This window comes from Talpa europaea, assembly GCF_964194135.1.
Source record: "Talpa europaea genome assembly, chromosome: 15".
In the NCBI taxonomy this organism is placed as follows: domain Eukaryota; kingdom Metazoa; phylum Chordata; class Mammalia; order Eulipotyphla; family Talpidae; genus Talpa; species Talpa europaea.
Window position 1 is genome coordinate 13659236 of NC_140083.1, and position 24787 is coordinate 13684022.

Below are 24787 nucleotides of genomic sequence, written 5' to 3' on the forward strand. Positions count from 1 at the left end.
AATGGATTTTCATTTCTATTCAAAGTTAATTTGTCTTATTTTCTTTTACCAAAAATATTGGTAACAAATATTACAATGTTAATATAAGCCAGTTTTTAAAAACCCAGTTTTTTACTACTTGGAAAGCTTAACTTTTTAAAAATAAGAATGCTACCAGACCCAGAGTAACACCAAGCTAATCAGTAGCAGCCACTGGGACTTCGTACTGTTAGATCAGGCAATCCTGATCAGGAAATTGAATTAGGTGTCTTTTGTAAGTACTAAACCGTTGATTTTTTTACTAAATGAAATAACTAATAGTAAGAGCATCACTGCTGCTACTAGCAGGTATATAACTTCCACATTTAATTCATATTAAAAATATAACAACTATAGGTATAATTCTAGTAGTGTTATTGGGCTTTACATTTCCCTTATAGGGCAGATATTAACAAAGATATATGGACTGAAAATCATAAGAATGTCTATTATTAGTAAGAAACTTCTGGGTGATTTTATACCTGTCTGCCTCAAAAGGGTATCTTCTGGTGAATCACATGTGAATCTAATGAACCCTCTCCTCCTCCTAACCTCTACCTCCACCCCCAACTTTCCACCCCCATCTTATTGCACCTAAAGTCTATATTTGGACAAACACAGATAGGAGAAACTTTTATGATGTGAAGCTAGCATACATCTACTTTTCCTATTTTCTTAAAATGATAGATTCATATTTATTTTCTAGGTTTTTTACTTCCAGTCATAACAAAATAATGGTCGCTGTCATCTTTTTTCTTTGCAGTAGGCTTTTTGTCTCCACTAACTGCTTCCTTAGCAGATGACGGTGGCTTCCTGGTTGAAGATGGAGCTTTGCCACTTTTTGGAGGCACTCTAGCTGAATACTGGCTCTTAGTGGCAGTCTGCGCTGACTTTGGTACAGTTTGTGATTTGGCCGAAGACTGGGGAAGACTCACAATGGACAGTGGGGTACGGCCAGGGGACTTAGAGAAGCTGGGTGCAGTCTTCTGGGATGTACTTTTACTCTGAGGCTGCTTTTTGGCAACTGAAACCATATTTTTACCTTTCAATTCCCGTGCTGCTTTTGCAGGATCATCTGAAGATACCGAAAGTGGCCGGTTTAAATTTAAGGCTGACTTAAGTTTCTGTGCTGGCATGGCTCCCGCGTGCAGTGCTCCATCAGATGACTGAGACTGTGTTCCTGCCTCTGTGGTTATGGTTTTGGAGCTGGATTTTGTCATTTTTGTAGAATGGAAAGGTGAATGTTTAGGCCTTACATGTGTATTTGCTTTAGGTGGCTTTGGACACTTTGATGATGAATTTAAATGTGCAGCTGAGTGAGATACTGCATTATCCCCGGAAGAAATATGATCATGTTTCAAATGCCTCGGTTCAGTTTTTCCAGAACACTTTTTTGGCAACAGTGTAGACTCAGGCATATTTCTTGAATTCTGGACTGGAATAAACTTGGCCTTATGAGTATTGGGTGATGAGACACATTTACTCAGTGACTCAGATACACAACGTACAGTGCTTGGTAAAGAAGCTGAAGAACTGCTTTTACCTACTGGATTTACAGAAGCTAGTGAAGATGATGCACTGTTTGAAGGAGCATGTGGTTTCTTTGTTATGCCTTTTGAAGATTTGAGTTTGAGATGAGAAGATGCTGCTGGAGAATTTGCCAATTTAGAACGGACTGACACAGAGCCCAGATTACCTCCTGTCAAGGAAGATGCAGGTAGCAACACAGCTGGAGGATGCGCCTGCTTTTCTTTGCTCCTTAGAATACCAGTTGGTGTGCCAGGTTTTGATTTCTGTTTCTGAAACATATCAACTGCTGACAAAGGATTCATTTCAGGAGGCAGAGCTGTTCTGGCAGGCGAATCAGGTATACTTTCACTAGAAACTCCTTTTTGAAATGCCAGAATTTTTTGTTCTAGGGTAGCAAACTGTAATATTCGACAGGGGTCATATTTAAGCAAAAATCCTTGAAGGGTATCCCAGCCTCCACCAACACGAACCATGACATGTTTTCCATGAAGCATCTTTCCCCCAAAAGAAAGTAACAAAATAAAGTTAAACTGTTACAGTTCATAATTATGATTCATTAGTAGTCACAATTTATGAAGTCTGTGTGCTATAAAATTTAGATTATTTGCCAACATCACTATAAATTGAGTCTCCTCTCTTTATTAAGATAATAAATTTAATTCACATTGAATTACACATAATTTGCATACTAAAAACCAAATTACTAATAAGCAAAATTACAAGGGCAATATTGCTCAATAAAGAATTGAACATTATAGAAGAAATGAAAAGGAAGAGCAGGCAGGAGAAGGAGAGAAGGAAAAATGGGGACTTACAGAAAAAATGCCTCATAATAAAGAAAAAGTTATGGAAAAAAAGATAAAAATGACTAAAAATTGCACTTTAGCATTTAATAAATTACATTCACATGTATTATATCAATTTAGTATTTCAAAACCCATAACATAACTTATTATTAATTCTTCTTTATAGATGAGAAGATTATGACTCTGACAGATCAAGGAAACTGTCCCAAATCACACAGGCTGGCCTGGACTCAAATACACCATGCTGTCCCAACTCAAATGGTGCTTTTGTGTGGATAAGACATAAAGCACCACTGCCTGCCAGGGCAGCCCAAGCTGCATCCCAGGACCCAATCCAATTCAGCAAGCAAATCTGCACACTATTGTATGAGACTGTCCTGCAAATTTTAATTCTAAATCTGATGCTCTGTGTGCTATTACTTATCATAAGATCTTAAAAAAGAAAGCTAATTTAAAAAGAGAACATACATATACGTGATTCTGTGTGAGTTGTTTAGAGCATGGTGAGTTAATAATATATGTACCAAAAGAAAATGTGGATGATGAAATTATTTTTAAATGTTTTATGTTCTTTTCCAAATTGGTGCTAAAACAGCACTTGTTTTGCGTCATGTGTGAATAAAATGCAGAACAGAGACTATTAATCAATTGTGGACTGCAAATGGGACCAAGGAAAGAAATGAATATATGCATCAGCACATTGGTATATAGACTGATGCTGGTTCAATCAAAAACAGTATATATATTCAACTACAATGTCTATTTTTTTCATTACTACTTAATCTTATTAAATATATTGCTGTGGTTTTTTTTCTTCTTGTGCTAGAAAATCATTCTTTTTAAGAAAATGTGAAAAACAGGGCCTCCCTGGTAGCGCAAGGGGTTAAACACAGCACTATGAAGCAATCCACAGCTTCACCCACATGGCGCAGCAGACCTCTCCCGACTCACCTGCTGCTCCCCTTAGCAGTGTATTTCAGACAGTCTGGCTATTCTGTTTCCTACTCTGTCTCTGGTGAATCCTCTCATCCCCTACACCTCTGGCCTGTTCCCCAGCTCTTGTATGCATAAATAAATAAATCTTTACAAAAAAAAAGAAAATGTGAAAACCGGAATAAATTTCCTGAGGTATATAAGGAATGTTCCTCTAATTACATTCAACACCTAAATAGTCTTAAGTTATTCTTAGTTGTTTGCTGTGTTAAAGGCATTTACCTAAACCCATACTCATAAAAACAAGTACTCAATATTTTTCCTATATAACAAAATCATTCTATTAATAAAACCCTGTATCAATTTTTTTAAAAAGTAAAAAGAGAGCAAAAGGAGGTTGAAAGAGCAATCAATCCAATTTTGAAACAAAATCTGTAAATAAGTAGAATGTAAATGGATGACTTACTCTTATAAAGAGTATTTTATCCCCTAGTCGGTACCGTCCTTCAGATAAGTACTCAATAGAAAATCGATGCGAACAACTACAAGGAGGGTCTTCAGCAATATGTTTAACCTAAGATTAAAAATAAACAGCAAAATTAAGTGCTCATTATAAAAAGTATTTTGTTTAACATTAAAATGCAAGATTAGGGCCTCCCCTGGAGGCAGAGGCTGTTGAGCACCACACTGTGAAGCTGTCCACAGCCTGTAGTGCCAGTTCGATCCCAGCCGGCCAGCAAGGGTCCCACATAGCATGGCAGACCCCTCCTGTCTCACCCGCTGCTCCCCTCAGCAGTATGTTTCGTCAGTCTGCCTGTTCTGTTCCCCGCTCTGTCTCTGGTGAATCCTCTCACTCTCCCGCACATCTGGCCTGTACCCCGGTTCTTGTATAAAATAAATAAATCTTGGGCCTCCCCGGTGGCGCAGCGGTTGAGCGCTGGGTTGCGAAGCTGCCCGCGGCCTCTGAGGCGCTGGTTCGATCCCCGGCTGCTCCCCGGCCACCCAAGGAGGGTCCCACATGGCGCGCAGACCTCTCCTGCCGCCCGCTGCTCCCCTCAGCAGTGTACTTCGGTCCTTCTGCCTGCTCTGCTCCCCACTCTGGCTCTGGTGAATTCTCTCACCCTCCCGCGCTTCTGACTATACCCAGTGCATGTATAAACAAAACAAACAAACAAACCAGCAAAACAGATAAATAAAAGCATGCCTCTATAAAAAAAAAAAGATTAAAATAAATAAATCTTTTTTAAAAATAATAAAATAAAATGCAAGATTATCTGATGCCTGGGAAACACAAACTCAAAACCAAGAATTCAAAGACAACTCGACTACTGATTTATGCCACATTTCATTTTCATCCAATGGTACGTAAAATTCACTACCTACATAAAAACAAAACATGGGGAATACATTTATGTTTAAGAAACCTTTTTCACATTTTACGATTGCATTTTTTTTTAATTTTTAAGACTCTCTATTTTATTGTAGATTATGCCAATATTCTAGATCAGTTTATTTTTAATTACTCCCCAAAATTAAATCATGAATAAAAGGTAAAAAAAAAAAAGAAAGAAATAACTGATTTATATGATTGAGACAAAGGATTCACTGAGGAATTAAAAATCATGAAATCATCATCAATCACATCATTACAGATTGTAGTGTTTTGTGACTTCTGTTGTTTTTTTTAATTGATGTAACATTTCATTATAACATTATTTAAGTCTCAGGTGTGCGTTACTGAAAATCAACTTGCATATATAATACATTAAGTTCACTGATAAATATCAGTTCTATCCTTGACCATACCATTGTCTCCTTCGTCTCAATTTACCCACTCACCTTCCCCTTTTTTTTCAACCATTACTTGGTCTTATAGTCTAAAAGTTTACTTTTGTTTTATTAAGTATATCTGTTTATTTTCTCTATATACCACATATAAGTGAAATCACAGAATGCTTGGCATTTTATCTATTTAATCTCTTCCCTTTAACTTACTGATAAATACTGGTATTAGACACTAGCTAATCTAATATAAAAGCCAGAAGTGATGAAGTGTAATAGTTTCTATCTATCCAAGTGCAGTCAGGTTCATTGTAAACTCACTGATCACTAGAGAAACTCTGTGAAAGTGGACAACACTGGAGTCGATTCAAAACATATTCACTAGACAGAGGAAACATATGAGCTCATTACTAAACTTGAAATGTTTAAAACCCTGAATTAATACATCACATCTGTGTCATATCAAAGATAGAGCAGATAAAGCTTAAGTTGGAATTCTAACCTGTCATTTAACATTGTGCCAAACTAATATTGTTGAGGGAATATCTAGATTCCCTCCAAAGTCATTGAAATCAGCAGAGACAGACTTATGCTTATTCAACCAAAACGGGGTAAATTACTTAAAAATCCAATTCACTTTGTTACAATAATCTGCTAAAGAGATGAAAGGTTAAAAAAAAAACCTACTTCAGTATCTCAGAGCTTCAGAATTTTTAATTGCAGTAAACATCTAAAAAATGGCAAAAGCTAGAACATAAAAGAAATGCAGGAATTCTATATTTAAAACATGGAAATTAAATTGATTACATGAAAATATTTGTTGAAATACGGTTCAATTGGGAAAAATTGCACATTAACAACTATGGAAATGACTTTGTTTTCTTTTTTCTTTTTTTTGGGGGGGACCCTTGCCAGCGGCCGGGGAACGAACCATCACTGCAGAGGCTATGGGCAGCCTCGCAGCCCAGCGCTCAACCACTGCGCCACCAGTGGAGGCCCCATGACTTTGTTTTCTTAAAATTACATTTTTGAGAAAGCAAGCCCATCAATGTTTTTCTCAATTATTTGTCATGCAGAGTATATCTAAACAAATTCTTTTAATTTGACTTAGGTATAATGTTAAGGAAAGCCTCTTCAGATAAGCCCAATTTAGCTGAGCATTAACCAAAATTTATGATTCTCTTAATGATCTATCTGAAATGAATGGAGACATGTAGACTCACCAGGGCTTGATCAGAAGGATCCAGAATTTATCTCCTTCCATCACCCATTTAACAAAATAACATGACCATAAATAGAACCAATTTTTATAAATCATTCAGTCAAAGGTTATCTTGTTCAGCCTGAATACGTGTGCATGTGTGTGTACACATTCACATACATACATCCATATGCCATGTGTATAAAATGGCTAAAAGTAAACTGAACTTGAGTAAAAAAGTTTACAATGATTAGAATCTTTTACATATTAGTTAATTAACCAAAATAATGTGAAAAGAGGTATTTATTTCAGTCATTCTTTTCTATCCACAAGCTTCATTAAAACACAGAACTGCAGTTGTATACTTAATGTCACTGCAAATTAATCAGATAATTATTCCTAATTTTAAACATGATCCCAATATTTCTGTAGATCACATATGTATAGGTGAACACTATATGTTTCATAGTTATTCTAGATTTTCTCTTTCCCTATCGGAATTAGTATTCTCGTTAAGTCTACTTCCTAAATGTCTTATACCTGTTCCCCACTATAGCTGTTCAAGTTCATATTCTCATCATTTTATGCCTAGAATGTTACAATAAAACAATCATTATATGACCATGAGAACAAAATTTATAGGCTATAAATCAGATTATAACACTACCTCCTTAAAAATTGAATCCGCCTCCCAGGTAGCACAAGGGGTTAAACATGGCACTATGAAGCAATCCACAGCCTCTGCAATTAAGAATTTGATCCCTTGCTGGCCAGGGAGCAAGCCACATGTCGCAGCAGACTTCTCTTGTCTTGCCCACTGCTCCCCTCAGCAGTGTATTTCAGTCAGTCTGCCTGTTCTGTTCCCCACTCTGTCTCTGGTGAATCCTCTCACTCCCCGCACCTCTGGCCTATAACCCAGTTCTTGCATGCATGAATAAATAAATCTTTGAAAAAAAAAATGGAAATCAATGAATTCTTGTGATTTACAGCACCCTTCATGATGACTTCTAGCCTATGTGCCCCACCATTCCTCAACTGCACATCTTTCCTCATGATCTTCAAGCAGCAAAAAAATCACCTTTAACTCACCAGGTAGTAGGAATCAGCACTGGTATCAGTATTCTGAGTAAGAAACTCTGTCTTCTAAATACAGTATTACTTGTGGCAAACTATGTTACTTTGATACACCATAGTTGAAAGAAAATATGGCAATTACTTACAGCTTCATGTAGCTCTTCATGCTGACAACACGATTTTGGAATGCTGATGGAATCTTCATGTCCAGATGTATTAAGTAAGGTCTCTTCTAGCTCAATTTCTTTCTCAAGTTTTACTAATACTGGTGGCTCAACCCCGTATCTAAAAACCAATTAGGAGATCTCACCATTCAAGCAAAGTCTGATCCAAGCACTTTCCTGAACATTAAAAAAGGTTATCTTTTATTTTTAAAGTTAAATCTATATAACTCTCTTCTACCATTTCACCGGATTATCTAGAAATGCTTTCTAATTAATAATTATCTAGAAATAATAATAATAATTATCTAGAAATGCTTTCTAATGTCCCATAGATTGCCAAAAATTCATATAATAATATTCAATTATAGCATATCTTTGGGTTACTGGATACTCCCAACTTTTGACCAGAGATTCTGAAAGGCATTTAACATCAGGTCTTGAGTCAAGATAGGGCTGAGCTGGGTATGGAGGACACCTAAGCTTCAGCCTTCTTATAGGGTCCTCTTTGTGTTTAGAGAACATGCCTTGATCTGCTAAAAGACTACATGCCCTTACTTTATTCTTTTTTTCTCTGATTCTATTCTTTTTTTGTGTGTGTGTGTGGGACCCTCGCCGGCGGCCAGGGAGCAAACCAGCACTGCAGAGGCTGCAGGCAGCCTCTCAGCCCAGCGCACAACCGCTGCGCCACCAGGGGAGGCCCACTCTCTGATTCTATTCTTAACCTAAAAAATTTAAGTTATCACTTTCACAGCTTAATATTAAATAAAGGTAAGTTATATGAGCAAACAGATAGATACATGGAATAACTTATGAAATGAGAACAAAATAAGAAAAAGAAAGAAGAAATATGAAATTAAGCTTTTCCATCAAAATCATTTATTTATAGAAAAGTGTGTTAGCTAAAACAAACTAGATTAAAAACATTTACGACATTAAAATTCTAAATTATTGTGGAATACATACCTTGACACAATTCGACCAATTTCAAGAAGACAAAGATATACTTGTCTTGGATCTTTGTGCAAAACTATGAAAAAATAAGACCACATATTTTAAGAGGGAAAAAATAAATAGGGAAATATATTTCTGGAAAAAAAAAAGAATAATACTTCGAGACTTACAAAAGGCATTTTTATTTTTGCTACATATTATCTTTTTCCATAAATATTTTTTAAATTAAATTAAGAAGATATTTATCTCTGAGACCTCTAGAAAACAAGAACATTAGTTCATCAGTTCAATACCTAGAAATAAATTAATGTAATTAACAGTGCTTTATTTTGTCTTGTACTGACCTTTAGGACAGCCAGAAGATACAATTCTACTGAGAAGTACACAACAATCTTAGGGCCCATAAGAAACAGTAAACTGGAAACTGGAGATTTCTAAGTATTTCCTCTTACCTTTGATTTCTAGAAGCTATGTATGCCATTAAAATCAACTACATTGTCAGCATTTTTTTTCTTTTTTACTGTTTTTTGTTGTTGTTGTTCTTTAACCCAAACCCTAACCCTTGCCCTTACATTGTCAGTATTGACCAACATACCTGGATTAAACCAGAGTACAAATTACATTTTTTTATTCTTTTTTTTTAAGATTGATTTATTTATACAAGAACTGGGGTACAGGCCAGATGCGCGGAAGGGTAAGAAGATTCACCAGAGACAGAGCGGGGAACAGAACAGGCAGACTGATGAAATACACTGCTGAGGAGAGCAGCAGGCGAGACAGGAGAGGTCTGCCCCGCCATGTGGGATTCTCCTTGGTCAGCCGGGATCGAATCCACACTGCATAGGCCGCGGACAGCTTCACAGTGCAGCGCTCAACCACCTGTGCCACCAGGGATGCCCTACATTTTTTATTCTATGCTGGGTAAGAATACCCAGAGGTATAACAAACAAACAGCAGTGGAAGCAGCTTACCTTGTGTGTAGCCAATAAAGGTATACATAGTTGAGAATTTTAAAACAATAATAAAACCAAGTAAAAGTCAGTTTCTTTTTATCATCACTGTGAACAAGCAATCCTAAACAATATCAGTGAAAAAATACTTCTATCAAAGTATTTGATAGAAGTATTTTTATCTTCCCACAGCACCAACTCTAGGTATGCCACATTCCTATCATGACACTACAATTGTGTGTGTGTGTGTATGTGTACACATGTATTACACATAAATACTTTGAGGAAATCTATACATAGTCTAAAACTTGAATAGCTTCCACTTAGTCACTACACAGATGTTTCTGCTGATTTAAAGGAAATGAGGGGCCTCCCTGGTGGCGCAAAGGGTTAGATGAAATCTATGAAACAACTGCAGCCACTGCAGAACTGATTTCGATCCCTGGCCAGGGAGCTACCCACATGGCATAGCAGACCTCTCCTGACTCTCCCCCTTCTCCCCTCAGCAGCGTATTTCAGTCAATCCACCTGTTCTGTTCCCTACTCTGTCTCTGGTGAATCCTCTCACCCCCCACACCTCTGGCCTGTACCCCAGTTCTTGCATGTATAAATAAATAAATCTTTTAAAAAACTACATAAAGGAAATGAGAAAATGTCAATGATTCTTCAGTAGAGCATGAATTTTCAAAATGAATTGTCAAAAACATTAACCCATTTAAATAATCAAGTTGGTAGTTGATGTTTACAAGGTAAATCTAAACACGCTGAGCATATATCATCTGGCCTTCTATTATGTCTGTAATTATCTAGTTGAAAAGAAGTTACAAGTAATTTAAAATGATAAAAACATTAATTAGTAAAACATTAGCATCTCCCCGTAGTCAACTCATTTAGGAAATAAAATATTTCTAAAGCATTTGAGATATATTAGATCTTTAACTACATAGGGAAAGCTTAACATATTTGGTTGTTGAGTCTGGTTCTCCAGTTGTTCCACATATTCAAAGTATAAATATTTCTAGGAAAATAGATATGGTATTGAAACCATGATTGGAATGAAAAATTAGAAGTATACAAAAATACACTAATAAACAACAGAAGAAAAGCACTTACCTAAACCTTCAGATTCAAAGAGATAAGTCTCATCAACCCCAATGTGCCTACACCAGTGAAGGAAGTTTGCAGTATTGTCTCTAGCAAAGAACGAGCCTGAGGCAGCATCTTTCTTACAGGGCACTTTTCTCATTGGAAAATTCTGGAAAAGACAAAATAATAATTTCAAAAGTGCATCAAGGTTATTTTCATTAGATATCCATTTTAACATAACTAAATAAATGTTCAGTGCATTAATGCATCTAAAAATTACACAACTTTGGTAGAAAAGAAAGCTTCAAAAATTATTGTATTTTACTTTCCTATAAGTATATTCTAGAAATTATTTCTAAGAAAACAGTCTGGTCAAATTAGCAGTAGGATCAAACATCTCTAACTGCTTTCTTTCTAAAATAATAAAAATCTTAATTAAAATAAAAAAATGACAGCCTAGTAACTCCAAAGCACATCTCTTTAATATGTTCTCCATACATAGTTCACTGCAAAAAAAAAGTTATTCTATGTTCAAAGTTAACACACAACCTCATTTTTACTTACTTCTGTATTTGCAGATTCATAAAAATGGTTCTGAGTTTCTTGAGGACACTTTCAAATAAGGAAGTAATAGTTCAAGTTCTCTGAAAGCTTTGGTCAAAGTTTTACAGAATCTTAGTTTTTTGACAACCTACACCAAGAGTAGATAATCCTGCTGAGGCTGAGGGGTTTTCAGCTTTGCTTTAGTTTGAGTATTTACCTGAATAAACAATTCGTACACAGGATGTTTAAAAATGCAACAGGCATAGTAGAGTATGTTTTTCTCCCACCTCTAGCCCTCAGTTCCTCTTTCTCCCTAGAGATAACCACTATTACCAGTTCCTTGTATATCCTTCCTGTCACTATTATTTTCCAGAATTAAAATAGCTTTGTGGGTTTTTCTAACTGTAAAAAGACTATATGGGCACTGTCAAAAAATAAATAAATAAATCCAGCCAAATACAAGATAGTTTCCTCTCATTCACATTTTAGTAAGACATCTTTATGCACCAGTATACACATATCTGTAGCTACAGATTATTACACAAACTATTCTGCAATCTGATTTGTGTATATTTGCACATGCATGTATACATGTATATACATCTTAATAGTAGATTGGTTGTGAGGCATCTTTTAGGGTAAGAAATAACAATAAAATAGTCATTTCTAATAAATAGATAATATTCCATTCTATTTAGGCACCATAATTAATTTTTGGTAACATCAATAATGATAATTTGGATTGCTTCTAATTTTTGTACATTTGTGATTTCCTTAAATTCCTGAAAGTTGAATTATTTTATGTGTGAGTATCAGAACACAGTGTGAATATTAGAATCCCCACTCAGGAAAATATTCATGTTTCATGAAAATGGAAGAAAACTTATCTTAACCTTCAAGTAACAGCTTCAGGGTCAACAAAGGGAAACCGTGTAAAAAAAATTATTATTTATTCAACCAGTATATGTAGAATCTACCACCAAGACAACATATGGAAAATACAAAGATGATGGTGAGATGATGACCCTACAATGTGTGCCAGGAACCATCACAAATTCTCCTCTCATTAACCCTCACAACAATCCTAAAATTAAAATACTACTTTTGTTCTCAAGATAAGCTAGCTACTAGATATTTACAATGTGCCAGGCCCTGAGCTAAAAGCTATGTACATATTATCTCATTTAATTTTCCTGAAAATTTACAGACAAACCCTACAAGGTAAAAGTTAGTATCTCCATTTTACAAGTAAGAATCCTTTTACAGATGCTAAAAAAGAGGAGGCAAATTATCCAAGGTCTTTTAGTGGGTTGTCAGAAAAGTCATGACACATTTTTGTTTGGAAAACAGAAAAAATACATCATGACTTTTCTGACAGCCCAACAGATGGTTGGGATAGAAGTTTACAATTTTGTAGAGATGATAAGAACTGTATATAAACAAATTAATACATAACAAGATATAAAATCACTACCCTCAAACATTTACTTACCCCTGGCTCTTCAAAGTTGCATGTTTTAACCATATTTTGAAGAACAGCAATCAGTTGGCATAGCAGTACTCCATTATCAAGTTCTTCCAATAACCTTTCTGCTTTAACGTCAATACCTTAATGCCAATACATATTTCAAAGTTAAAATTCTTCTAGAAGTATTAAATACAAACAATATGTTTAAAATTTAAATAATATAATCAGATAATAATGAAATACTATAAAAATATTAGATCAGACTCCAAGTATTCACTCTTAGAAGCTACACTGAAGAGAGCAAAGAATAAGTCAAATTAAATAAATAGAAGTGAAACAAAAATATCTGTGATGTTTAAGTACAGGTAGAAAACAGGCCAAAGTGTTTTATATTTTATTTTATTATTTTTTTAAAGATTTATTTTATTTTTATGTATACAAGAACTGGAGTCTACGCCAGAGACAGGGGAGAGGTGAGAGGATTCACCAGAGACAGACTGGGGAGCAGAACAGGCAGAGCAACTGAGATATACTGCTGAGGGGACAGCAGGAGAGACAGGAGAGGTCCGCTGTGCCATGTGGGTAGCTCCCTGGCCAGGGATCAAACTTATGCCACATTGGCTGGTGAGAGCTTGATAGCACTGAGACTTTAACTTCTGTGCCACCAGGGAGGCCACCAATGTGTTTTATATTTTAATATGCATTGCTAAGTTTTGATTCATGTTATACTACTATTGCTTACACAAGAAAAAAGATTATAAATAAGACTTTGCTGCAATTTAAAAATTGGGGAATACCAGCTTTTGACCTCTAAAACACATTCTTTGGAAGCATTATTACTATATAATAGGTTTTAAAAAATTATTCAATCCATCAAATTGATATCACATAGCTAGAATGGATGTTTGCTATGTTTTTAATAATCTTGGGAAGGTCACATGTGAGCTTCATATGTTTCTTTTCATGAAAACTTTACAATGCTACATGAAATTTTGTATTTAAAAGAATTCTAGGGACAAGATTTAGACCACTCATCATAGTATCTGAGTAAAGTAATGTGATGACATATTTTCCCGACCGGATACTTCCCTTTAGGTTTTATATGCCTCTACCCCTCTGTGTCTCAGAAACAGTAATCATTTTAACTACATTATATATTCTGTTCAAAACTTCATGACATCCTCCACAAGATTAAGGGGAGGGAGGAGATCAGTAAATTGTAGACTCCCAAATCAGACCTATTATTTTTAAAGACATGAACAATGATAAAAATGTTGATTCTTCAAAGCTTAGTGGCACTTCCTTTATTTATTTTTTTAAAGATTTATTTATTTATGCATACAAGAGCTGGGGTATAGGCCAGAGGCACGGAGGGTGAGAGGATTCACCAGAGATAGAGTGGGGAACAGAACAGGCGGATTGAGTAAAATACACTGCTGAGGGGAGCAGCGGGCAAGACAGGAAGCAGATAGCTTCATAGGTTGCATCTTAACCCCTTGCGCCTCCAGGAAGGCCCAGTAGCACTTCCTTTAAACCTCCAATTTCCTTACTGACATTCAAGCTCTAACAGTCAAGGTGAATCAAAATATTTCCTTTATGCGTTTTTGCATAGAAAACACAGAAAAAATACATCAAGAGTTTTCCAACAACCCAACAGAATGAAAACTCAGTGAGAACAAGAACATTAAATGTTTTCACTCATTAGAACAGAGTAAGATTTTCAATATCTACTGAATGAAAGAATACAACTTGTGATATTCAAGGCTTACCTAATAAGCCAGATAACCAAATTGACAGATCTTCTTGCATAGGCAACAGGGTGGCCTCATGCCTCACAGCTATCCATTCATCATACTGACAAACATCAGCCAAACCTGGGCCATGTCTGGGGGTCAGAGGACTCCGTGGACTTAACGGCAGGTCTTCTCCAAACCACACCTAGAGAAAACACTAACTAATCAAATGGACATGAACTTGTTTAAAGTCAGTATACCCCATGTCTATTTTAATGATAAATTATAGACTAGATACATATATACAAAACTGCAGCAGTTCACAGAAAATATATAAAGTACAAGCAAACTATTAGTCTAGATGCTTGACACATTTTTAATATTCAATACTGTGGTAAATGTAAGCAAACCCCTAAATAATGAATGGATTCTACTTTTAAGAGGATGAAAGTCAAAAAATGATATTTTTTCCATCACTAAGTTTTATCATTAACTGATTAAATTTTCTTAACTAAGATTAATTTAATTTAACCTCAGCATTTTGTCATAAAATAGGTTAATGACATTTTAACCTAGCGGCAAGCAGGAGTAGCAACACTCAATCAAAAGCCCAAAGACAAAGAGAAACATAAGTTATTTGAAAGACTTTAATTCAGGAATTCAGGGTAGGGATTAGGGAATGAAGTGAATATGAGTCCATTAAATTTCAGGAATAAAAGTGTTATTTATTTCTCTCAACTCTCTTACATCATTTTGAAGGCAGGATAGCAAATGTTTACTATCGAAACTTTCCCTTCATAAGTATATCTTACTTCTGTTTATAGTTCCAGGATTCACCATAATGCTTACACACAATATTCGGTCAAAAATATTTGTTGAATAATTGAAGATTATATCAGTAAATGACTTAGTTCCATCAAAATCAAGAGGCATCTTACAATCAACAGCATTTTAGAGTCAACAGAATGTTATTTTTTCCTTTAACTATTTGACAAAGCTGAAAAAAAGAAAAAAATGTTTCTCAAGCAGAGATACCTATTAGTTAGGAGGATAATTTTCACACACAAAAAAAAATCATGTGTGAAAAGAGACACTAACATTAACAAAGGTCATTCTAATTTCTTGCCAAATTATGGAGAAGAATATTTGGACTTTCCTAGTATTACAAGCAGAAGACTCTATAATAACCTGGGCCAGTTATTATCATATTAATGTCATTAAAAGTTAGATGTTAACAACAAAAATAGCATGTGCAATGAATGGTTGTTTACAGACATGCTGAAAGTTTCCATATTATAGATATTCTCAATCTCTAGGCAATCTATAGACGAACTTGATTAAGTACACAAACCTATTTAGAGTTAGGAAAAATTTTATGCTTATGTACAAATAGGTCTTTTCTCAGAGAGAGTTCATGGCTTATGTTAGGTTCTCAACAGGGACTATGATGCAAAAGAGCTTAAGGAAGTCTTTTACTAATCAGAATTAAGGGAATGGGGGGGGGGGCGCGAGGAAGTATTCAATTAGTAAGAAACCAATTAATAACAGCTATTTACTTGGAGAGGGGGTTCTCCTCTCTGTAACAAACTAATGAATAAGTTAACAGTCTAGTAGAAAAGAAAGAGGTGAAAATCCTATAAAGTTCTCACACTAATCAGGGAAAAAAGCAAAAACTTCCATGAGAGAAGTCAAGATTGCTTGTGGAGAAAATCATTTAAGATGGATCTCTGGAATCTAGATCAGACAAGATTTCATGGAACTATAAGACAAAACTGTGAAAACAATCACCCACTTAAGAAAATATTACTGGTCATTAATGTAGAAATGAGAAAAAGTGTGACAGTGATAAGCACTCTAACAAGGTATTAAAAAAATATGAAACTGACAACATTTCTGAGACAAATGAAAATAGAAGGCACAGAAGTAATCAGATTTTTAAAAAATGGTTTTGAACATAAAATAGTTATGAGCATAATAAGTGTAGCTTTGTAGGACTCAAAAGGGAAGAATGAACTTTTGGGAGAGTGCCAGGCATTCCCAAGTCCCAAAAGGAAAAAGGTGTCACAGAAATATCTATCAGAAGGGTAGAAGGACACAGTTGCACAGCACAAAAGGAAGTATAAGCAGAATTACAGAGTTGTTCTTAACCATTTCATAAGCAAATTCTCTAGGTTATCAGCCACTGTTATCTTAATAGGCCTTCTTTCTTAATAAAAAGAAATGACTTTCATGACACAAGTATAATCTCCAGTTTTAGACTTTAGATCTGAATAAGACTGTTGTACCAAAGACACAGTGAAATTTCTGAAGAACCTACTATGCAATATACATTCAAGTAGTTACTTTGTGCATTTTATCTCATTGAATCCTCACAAACACCCTACAAAATGAGCACAATTATGCTCACTTTAGAGGTAAGGAAGCAAAGACAAAGAAGTAAAAGACCTTGTGAAAATCTGAGTAGCAGAATGAGAAGAATAAGCAGAAAAGAAATTTCATTGAACCTAAGGTTCTCAGTTTCCAGGGCAAATTTTATGATCACCTTCCTTCTATCTGATTTTTATCTTTAAATTAATATTCAATCATGTTTTATTTACATCAAAAGAAAGAAAACTTAAAAGGATATAAGAATAACAAAGCAAATATCAACTCTGGAATCATTCAAATATAAGAGTATTCTAGTTTTTCTCATCATTCTCACCAAAAAAAAAAAAAAAAGAACGAACTACCTTTCAGATTTTTTTTTCAACTGTTTATTGAGGTAATGTTGGTTTACAACACTGTATTTATTTTAGGGGTTATAGGTTCAAACCTCTACAAATGTGTGTTCTCATACCATGACCACTGCAAAAACCCCAGTAATCCTTTCCACACTGCATGGGATCCCCTCCCTCCTTTACAGGCATTATAGGGTACATACATAATTATTTGAGATAAAAACTTATATTTGCTTTCATTGAAAGCTCTTTTAACTACAGAAAACCACAATGCATATCAAATTGTAATGAGAAAACCGACAAAATATTCCAAATCTTTTCCCAGGGTAGTAGAGATAAATGAATCTACCAATTCTCAGGTATGTTTAGTTCTTAAAAATATTTAGTATAAATGAAAGTTTAGATTTGAAAATAGAAAATCAAAATACAGTATTTCTATTATTAAATTTTGATGCTTAAGAAAACTAGTACAATAAAAACATATTATGATAATAATTTAGTAAATCTTATAATTTTATTAAATGAATCTCATAATTTAAAAATACTTTTTCCCAAGAAAAATACTTACTTGAACTGCAGGCTGCATGGTCATCTATACTGAAATAAAACTGCTTTTCTGAAAATAAAAGAAAACATTAATATGCAGTAGTGGTGGCTTTCCTACTCCCCCAAACCCTCAAATTATAAATCTAAAACTTTTTCTTTTAGTTTGAATAATTTGACAATAAAAGAATTCAGTAATCACTCCAAGCTTCTTATTTCATAAAAAATACTCCTGATTTGAAACAGGAAAACCTAAACTACATTTTAATTTATATAATTTCTGACACTAGGATCAAAGTAATTTTTGAAGCATCTGGCTATAAAAAGCATAAAACTTAGACTCATATAAAAATCTCCCAGAATTCCCCTCTATAAACATAATATAATATAAATACAAATATGACAACAACTAAGACTGAAAAGTCAAGTATTACTCATCTGATCTTTACATGGAGTTCATATAAATTCATTTGAACTTTGTATAAATTCATAAGCTTAATCTGTCATAAGTAACCTCTGCCAGATGACAAAGTAATAAAGATAAACATCAATTTTAACTATGAAACAATACTCAATGCCTTTCTATAATTTTCATGTTATTTTCTCCATGAGGTGCTAAAGACAAAAAAAAAAAAAAAAACAGAAATCTTAGCTCCAAACTACTTAACTCCAAACGACTACTATTCTTGCCATCTATTAGGAAAAAATACAACTTCTATTAAGTTAGATTAGTATAATTCTTCAATGCATTTGAAAAGTGAAGAACCTAAAAAACACTCAGAATAATATAGGTTGCATAAAGCCTAAAGTTTCTGATTGCTTATAGCTGCATAATACACTAGTTTGCTTTTTTATTGTAAATCAACATTAAAACTAACTCAAAGGAAAAAAATACAAAGTAGTTGATAAGGCTATAATGCTATCAATTTCCAATTTATTTTCTCCTCTAAGCTATAACAAACATACCTTACGCACAGTGCCAGCAACACATACAACTTTGTCTTCAGGAACATTTCTCCTAGCACTAAAGTTGAACTTAATCTAAACCTAATGGAAAAGTCTAATATTACATCATATTCTTCTACCAGCAGGCAAAGAACAGCAGAATGTCCTATTTGATGTCATTTTTCCTTCTTTCTAGCATAGCAAAAGGCCAAAGTACAATTGAGCATTACTAATAAGCTTGTTATGCTTCCCACGAGCAAATCAGTGGGGAATACATTTTCCTTTAGCATAAATAATCCTTTGTGCCCAACAAAGATCCACAGTAAGAAGTTTCCAAGACCATTTTTTAAAAATGCAGCAAAGAAGCTGCTCCCATTAAAATAAAGAGTCCCACATAATCAGACAAGAACTTTAACAGTTGGAACTGCCAACCCAAAACAAAAGAAGGCCTAAATTATAAGGCGTGTGCAAATCAAGAACAGTGACATATTCACAAAGAAGCTATCACAAGAATGTTTAGTAGTTGCACTTTTTATGGAAAATTCAACAAAATTAGTTTTATGAAAGAAATGAGGAATTTGTGCACAACCTTCACTCACTTGAATTTTAGCAGAGGAATCTTGTGTGTGTGTGTGTGTACTAAGACTACTTTTAAGATGACAAAATACAATCATCCAGATTACTTTTAAAAAGAAATTCTTTAATACAATAGTTTTCAGATGAATTATAATTTGTCTTCATATGAAGAGCTATTATGTACATAAAATATATGCTTTCAGGGCCTCCCCAGTGGCGCAGCAGTTGAGCCCTGGGTTGCGAAGCTGCCCGCAGCCTCTGCAGCACCGGTTCAATCCCTGGCCACCGGGCGAGAGTCCCACATGGTACGCAAACCTCTCCTGCCGCCCGCTGCTCCCCTCAGCAATGTGTTTTGCCAAGTCTGCCTGTTCTGTTCCCCGCTCTGGCTCTGGTGAATTCTCTCACCCTCCCGCGCGTCTGACTATACCCAGTGCTTGTACAAATAAATAAATAAATCTTTAAAAATATATATATATATATATGCTTTCATTAAAAAAACCTATAAGCTAATGAGAACATTTTGATGAATCATCAATTAATGTGTCTTAGGCATTGAGACCCAAGAGTAGCTTCTTTGCTATAGCTAGCTCTAGTTCCCAGTCTGCATCACACTCACAATTTTGTTTCTTATTCATTTCACTATTTGCTTCTTTTTATCTTTCCCTAAATGTCTTTAATTCTTTTATATACCACATCTATAATGAATAACGACAACTCAGTCTTGGAGCTGCACCTTGATCAGAAACTTATTGGCTTTATTTTAGTTTTATCTTTGCTTTGTGGTCTCTTTGCAGAAGTCTACTTCAATTTTTTGCCAATTTTAGGGAAGTCTTTCCCTTAGGTTTAATCCAAAAAAGGCCTCTCATGACCAAGTCCAAACTATATTCTAATTGTGCTGAGAATATTTCAGTAGACAAGGGTCTTAAACAGATATTACATGGGAAAAATACTATCCTTAAATTTTAAAATCTAGGGAAAATGTTAGAAAATCAGAAGATTGCTCATCCACCTGAAACTTGAATCGGATTTGGGCCTAATAATCCACTCATTTTAAGAACAGTTTCAGTTATGAGATGCACAAGATTATCTGTGATAAGACTCTTCATATCAATTTGATCTCACATCGATCATGATGAAAGAAACATCAACCATACATGTCATCAATTCAGTTCTACAACTGTAAACTCTGAAACTGAGTACAGTTTTATTCCTCAACCACATTATAAGCCATGGTAGGGAGAGAATAGTGTGACATGTTCAGTCCTGGTACAAATCAAAGATCAATTTTGAAAAGAATGGCAAAAAAGGTGAAGAAATAAGTTAGTTTCTTCAGATAAACAGTATTAACTGCCACTGCACCACATATACATTTAGCGCTCAGCCACCAGATGAATGGATGAACGCCAAGACACACAAGCTGCAGAAATGTGATAAATGACAATGCGAGTACAGTGGCTACTGCTGAGCAGCAGGAGAAAGATGAGACTGGGGAGGAATGTACAGAGTCCTTCACCTGTACTGTTAGATTTTTTATCTCAAGAGAGGTAGCTGTAATCCAGGTGTTATACTAGTCTTGCGCCTTTCTGTATGTCAAAATACATTTCATCATTCTTAAAGTTTCAATTAGAAAAATAGTTGAAGACATCCTTTTTGATTTGTTCACTAAAAAATAATTCTGTTTTAAAATTTTGAATTTCCTAGTTGCCTAAAAGAGAAAATAGAAATGTTAAATCCATACCAAACTCATTTCAATTTTTTATATCAGTACTAAAATAACCTAGCACAAAGATACTACTGTGGAAATAAAAGTTACAGACATGCCTGGTTTGAATTCCAGTTCCATTATAATTTGAGCTACACAACGTTGGGATAGTTAACTTATCTGGGTTCTCATCTGTAAAAAGGGATACCACCACCTCCCTTATATGATGGACATAAAGATTAAGTAAGATGATACATATAAAGTACCTAATACACTGCTAGCATTTAACAAATGAGTTGTTATGATTAATAATGGGATGTAATTTTCTTTAATATGATTAATCGAATTAGAAAGATAAGAAAACAAGGCTAATGATATTGAAGCCATTGAATATAATTTGGAATGTCTCTTATACTAAGAGAAAAATGATATGGTTATAAGTGAAAGTAAAAGCTTTAAAATACCCTCGTCATAATTGGGAGCGTACTCAGAAATGAATTTGTGACTTAACAATTCTCTTTGCTAGAATAAAAATCTTCAGGAATCTACCTAGCACAGGCCTTTTGCTCCACTTAACCTTTCTTTTCATTGTCATCCCTATCAGTTTTGCTCATTTCTGTAGCTACATCATTGTTCAGGTAATACGCTTCTCGGGTAGCATCCACATGTTCATTTATTCAACAACCACTTATTCACATCCTTTACTGAACTAGGCACCATAGGCAAGAGACAGAGTGACCAACATAACACCTGTGTGCTCTATTGGAGCTAGTGCACCCATTGGGAAGACTGAAAAGAGTTAAATACACAAATGAACATGCAATGTTAAATCATAATTGCTCTGAAGAAAAGAACACAAAGAGAAACATCAGGAGTGTACTTCAGACTCAAATTGAAATGATTTTGCTAGAGAAAAAAAAAAACAAATTTGAAGACTAGTAGACACTGGCCAGGGAAAGGAAGAAGACAGAGCTCTTCTATACATATGGAATAATTGTTGCATAGACTAAACTGAGACACAGCTTGGCACATTCCAAGAATTGAAAGAAGCCAATATGGCTGAAGCATGGAAACTGTGGCTGAGGATGGGGGTGAAGAGTTAGGCAGTGGTCCCATTACACACTGGCAGCATGTTGAGGAAATTGGATTTTTATTCTCCAGACAGTGAGAAGCCACAGAAATGTTTCATGAGAAGGGAGGGGCATAATTTCATTCATAGTTTTAAAAGAGCTATAAGGAGAGAGAAAGAGAGGAATGAAATAATGATGGGTTTATCAGAGAAGGAAATGGGGGACAGAATAAGTAGGGGAAATGAGAGAGATAGAAGATAGGATACAGGCAGGTGGAAATAGTGAGAGCAAAGAAAACAAAGCACATAAGAAATGATGTGAAAAGCAGCCCAAAAAGGGAAGAGTTAGGAATCTACTGCCACAGTCCAGTGACAAATGATGGCAACTGAGCTAGAATGCTGACAGTGTCTCCACTGGAGATAAGTGGACAGGTTTGCTATCTGTTTTGTAGTTAGAATCAAGACTTCATAACATTAGAGATGGAGGGGTGAAGGAGAGGGATATATGTGCAGAGGAAGGTGTCAAGAACGACTCCTAGGCTTCAGACTTGTGCTACTGAGCAAAGCAAACGGATAGTGGTAGCACTTACTGAGATAAGTATGATAAGACCAAAGCAGGGAAACACAGCAAAGGTAGGTCAAAAGTGATGTGTGGAAATGTCAGGTAGGCAGTTGGAAATCCTAATCTAGAGCCAAGAATAAAGTTCAGGCGGAGATAGAAACTGTCAGCAAATACTTGAGAAGTAAACCCACTGGAAAGAATGAGGTCATCTGACAAGGAAATGGAGAAGTGATTAGAGCCTAAGAGCAAGTTCTATGAAAATGCAACATTTAGACATGAGAGGAAAAATCAGGAAAGAAGACAGAAGGAATACCTGAAGAGATTCCTCATTATCTCAATCAGTCTGGGCTTACACTTTTTGGATTTATCTCGTTCCAGTAGCCCTTTCCTGATTGGACTAAATTAATTGATTATATCCTTTTTTATTGCAATGGAATTGACATGTAACACTCTAACAGTCTCAGTATAACAAAATGATACGTATGTATATACTGCAAAATGCTAGTTAACACCCATGATGCACAGAGTTACAACTTTTTTCTTGTGATGAGAAGTCTTAAGATATATTCTCTTAGCAACTTTCAAGTAGACAAAACTATTTATTATAGTCACCATGAGTATATTAATTCTGATTATATCTCTAGTTGTTAATCTCACATAGCATTCCTCCCAATCATTTTCTGTTTAGTACCTTACCCTGTTTTTAGTTATTTCTATTGCTTGACCAAGCATACTATAAGTTCCTGGATTGCTATTGGAAATAGTGTTGATAGATGCATTCAAAGCTAAAGTTTAGAGAACACTTCTGATGAGAAAAATGATAAAATCTCCAGGAAAACTGAGTTGTCTCTCTTCTCCACAGTGATTCTGTTGCAGAGGAAATGTGATAGCAAACCCTGGAAGCAGCCACATAGTAGACAAATGTCTGACAAGTTTTTTGGGGTTTGTTGTTGTTGCTGTTATTTAATATTTTTATGATGTGAACTAAATTAATAATTTTGCCACTCACCCAAGAAGACCAAGGCAAAATATTAGAGTGATTACTAACAAAGGTACCAGCAGGTCAAGTGAGGTACCGGCTATACCAGAGGAATCACTAAGGAAAAAAATGACTGGTATGTAGGCAGAGGGTCCAAGTGAGCAAAATAGAAAATAGCTGGGCCAAGGAGGAATTCATAGGGCTGCCCCAGTGGACAAGTGCATTTTTATTACATCTTAAATCTATTTGTGGTAAACAAAATAATGGTCTCCAAAAGATTTCTACACCCTAATCCCCAGAACCTATGAAAATGCTATCTTTGTGGACCTTGCAGACTGAGTAATTATCGACCCCCAAATGGGAGATTATCCTGCTGGGCCCAGTGTAATATGAGTTCTCTTAAGAAGGGATGCAAAAAGGTCAAAGTCAGCCATGTGAGAAAGAAGCAGAAGGAAAGGAGATGTCAAGATGGAAGGAAAGGGACAGGAAGAGGAGTAGGGAAGGATAGGGAAGGAGGGAGAAAGAATTACTGATTTGAGTTGTGAGGCTGCTGGCTTTGAAGATAGAAGGAGGAGGCAAGGAATGCAGGTGCCTTCCAGAAGCAGGAAAAGCTAGAGAAATGGACAATTCCCCAGAGCCTCCAGAAGGAATGTAATCCTACCTACAGCTTCTTTAGTTTAGCTCATTTCAGGGTTTGTTCGATTTTTACCCCCCAAACTATCAGATAATAAGTGTGTGTTGTTTTAAACCACTAAGTTTGTGGTCATTTATTCTAGCAGTAACAGGAAACTAATACACATCTTCACTGAAAAGGAAGGTTTGTCCAGAGGGTTTGTGACTGAGAGAAAACAATATATATCCAAAACATGACTGGAAGATGGAGCAAGACTAACATGCTGAAGAAATGAGAAAAAGGGTAACAGTTTTATAGTATGTTTAAAAAAAATGCAAATCTTGGCTGTGGTGATTGCTATCATTATCACCACCCCCATCAAATGGTTTGCCTTTATCTGTGATCATTTATTCATTCATTCACTCATATACCTATTTACAAAGGCTTTCTGTATTTACTATTTCAAGGAAAGGCACCAAGAGTCACCACGTTATCAGGTAATCCTTGATTCCTTCCTTCTCCTACCTTTACCTCCTCCCCAGTTTCCTACCTTACCTCAGTCAAAATAATCAATGACCACCTCTTGTTACTTCTACCTACAATTTTTTTCAAAATTTATGGAAACTCCTCTCAAGTCACTTGACTGCTTCGAGTCACCATTATCTTTCTTCAGGCTTACTGAAACAGCCTCAACCTGTCACCACTTCTCCAGCATCCAAATTGCTTTTCAGGTACTGCAGTCACTGTGACCCTTCACAAACTACAATTGGAGGACATCGTACTACTAAACCTTAATGGTTCCCATTACCTTCAGGATTAAACCCAAACTCCTTAACAAAGCT

General features: G+C 35.3%; 1 protein-coding gene across 1 annotated transcript; it reads right to left on the minus strand.

The window, feature by feature from the left end:
* Positions 1-579: 579 nt before the first annotated feature.
* GAS2L3 (growth arrest specific 2 like 3) lies at positions 580-17548 on the minus strand (the record flags this gene model as incomplete). The annotated part of the gene is made up of 8 exons (XM_084254557.1): positions 580-2042; positions 3754-3861; positions 7491-7629; positions 8472-8535; positions 10523-10664; positions 12531-12646; positions 14276-14444; positions 17525-17548. 8 exons carry the CDS (start codon positions 17546-17548, stop codon positions 714-716), a joined length of 2091 nt encoding a protein of 696 aa, XP_084110683.1. The 3' UTR covers positions 580-713.
* Between the last annotated feature and the right edge of the window lie 7239 nt (positions 17549-24787).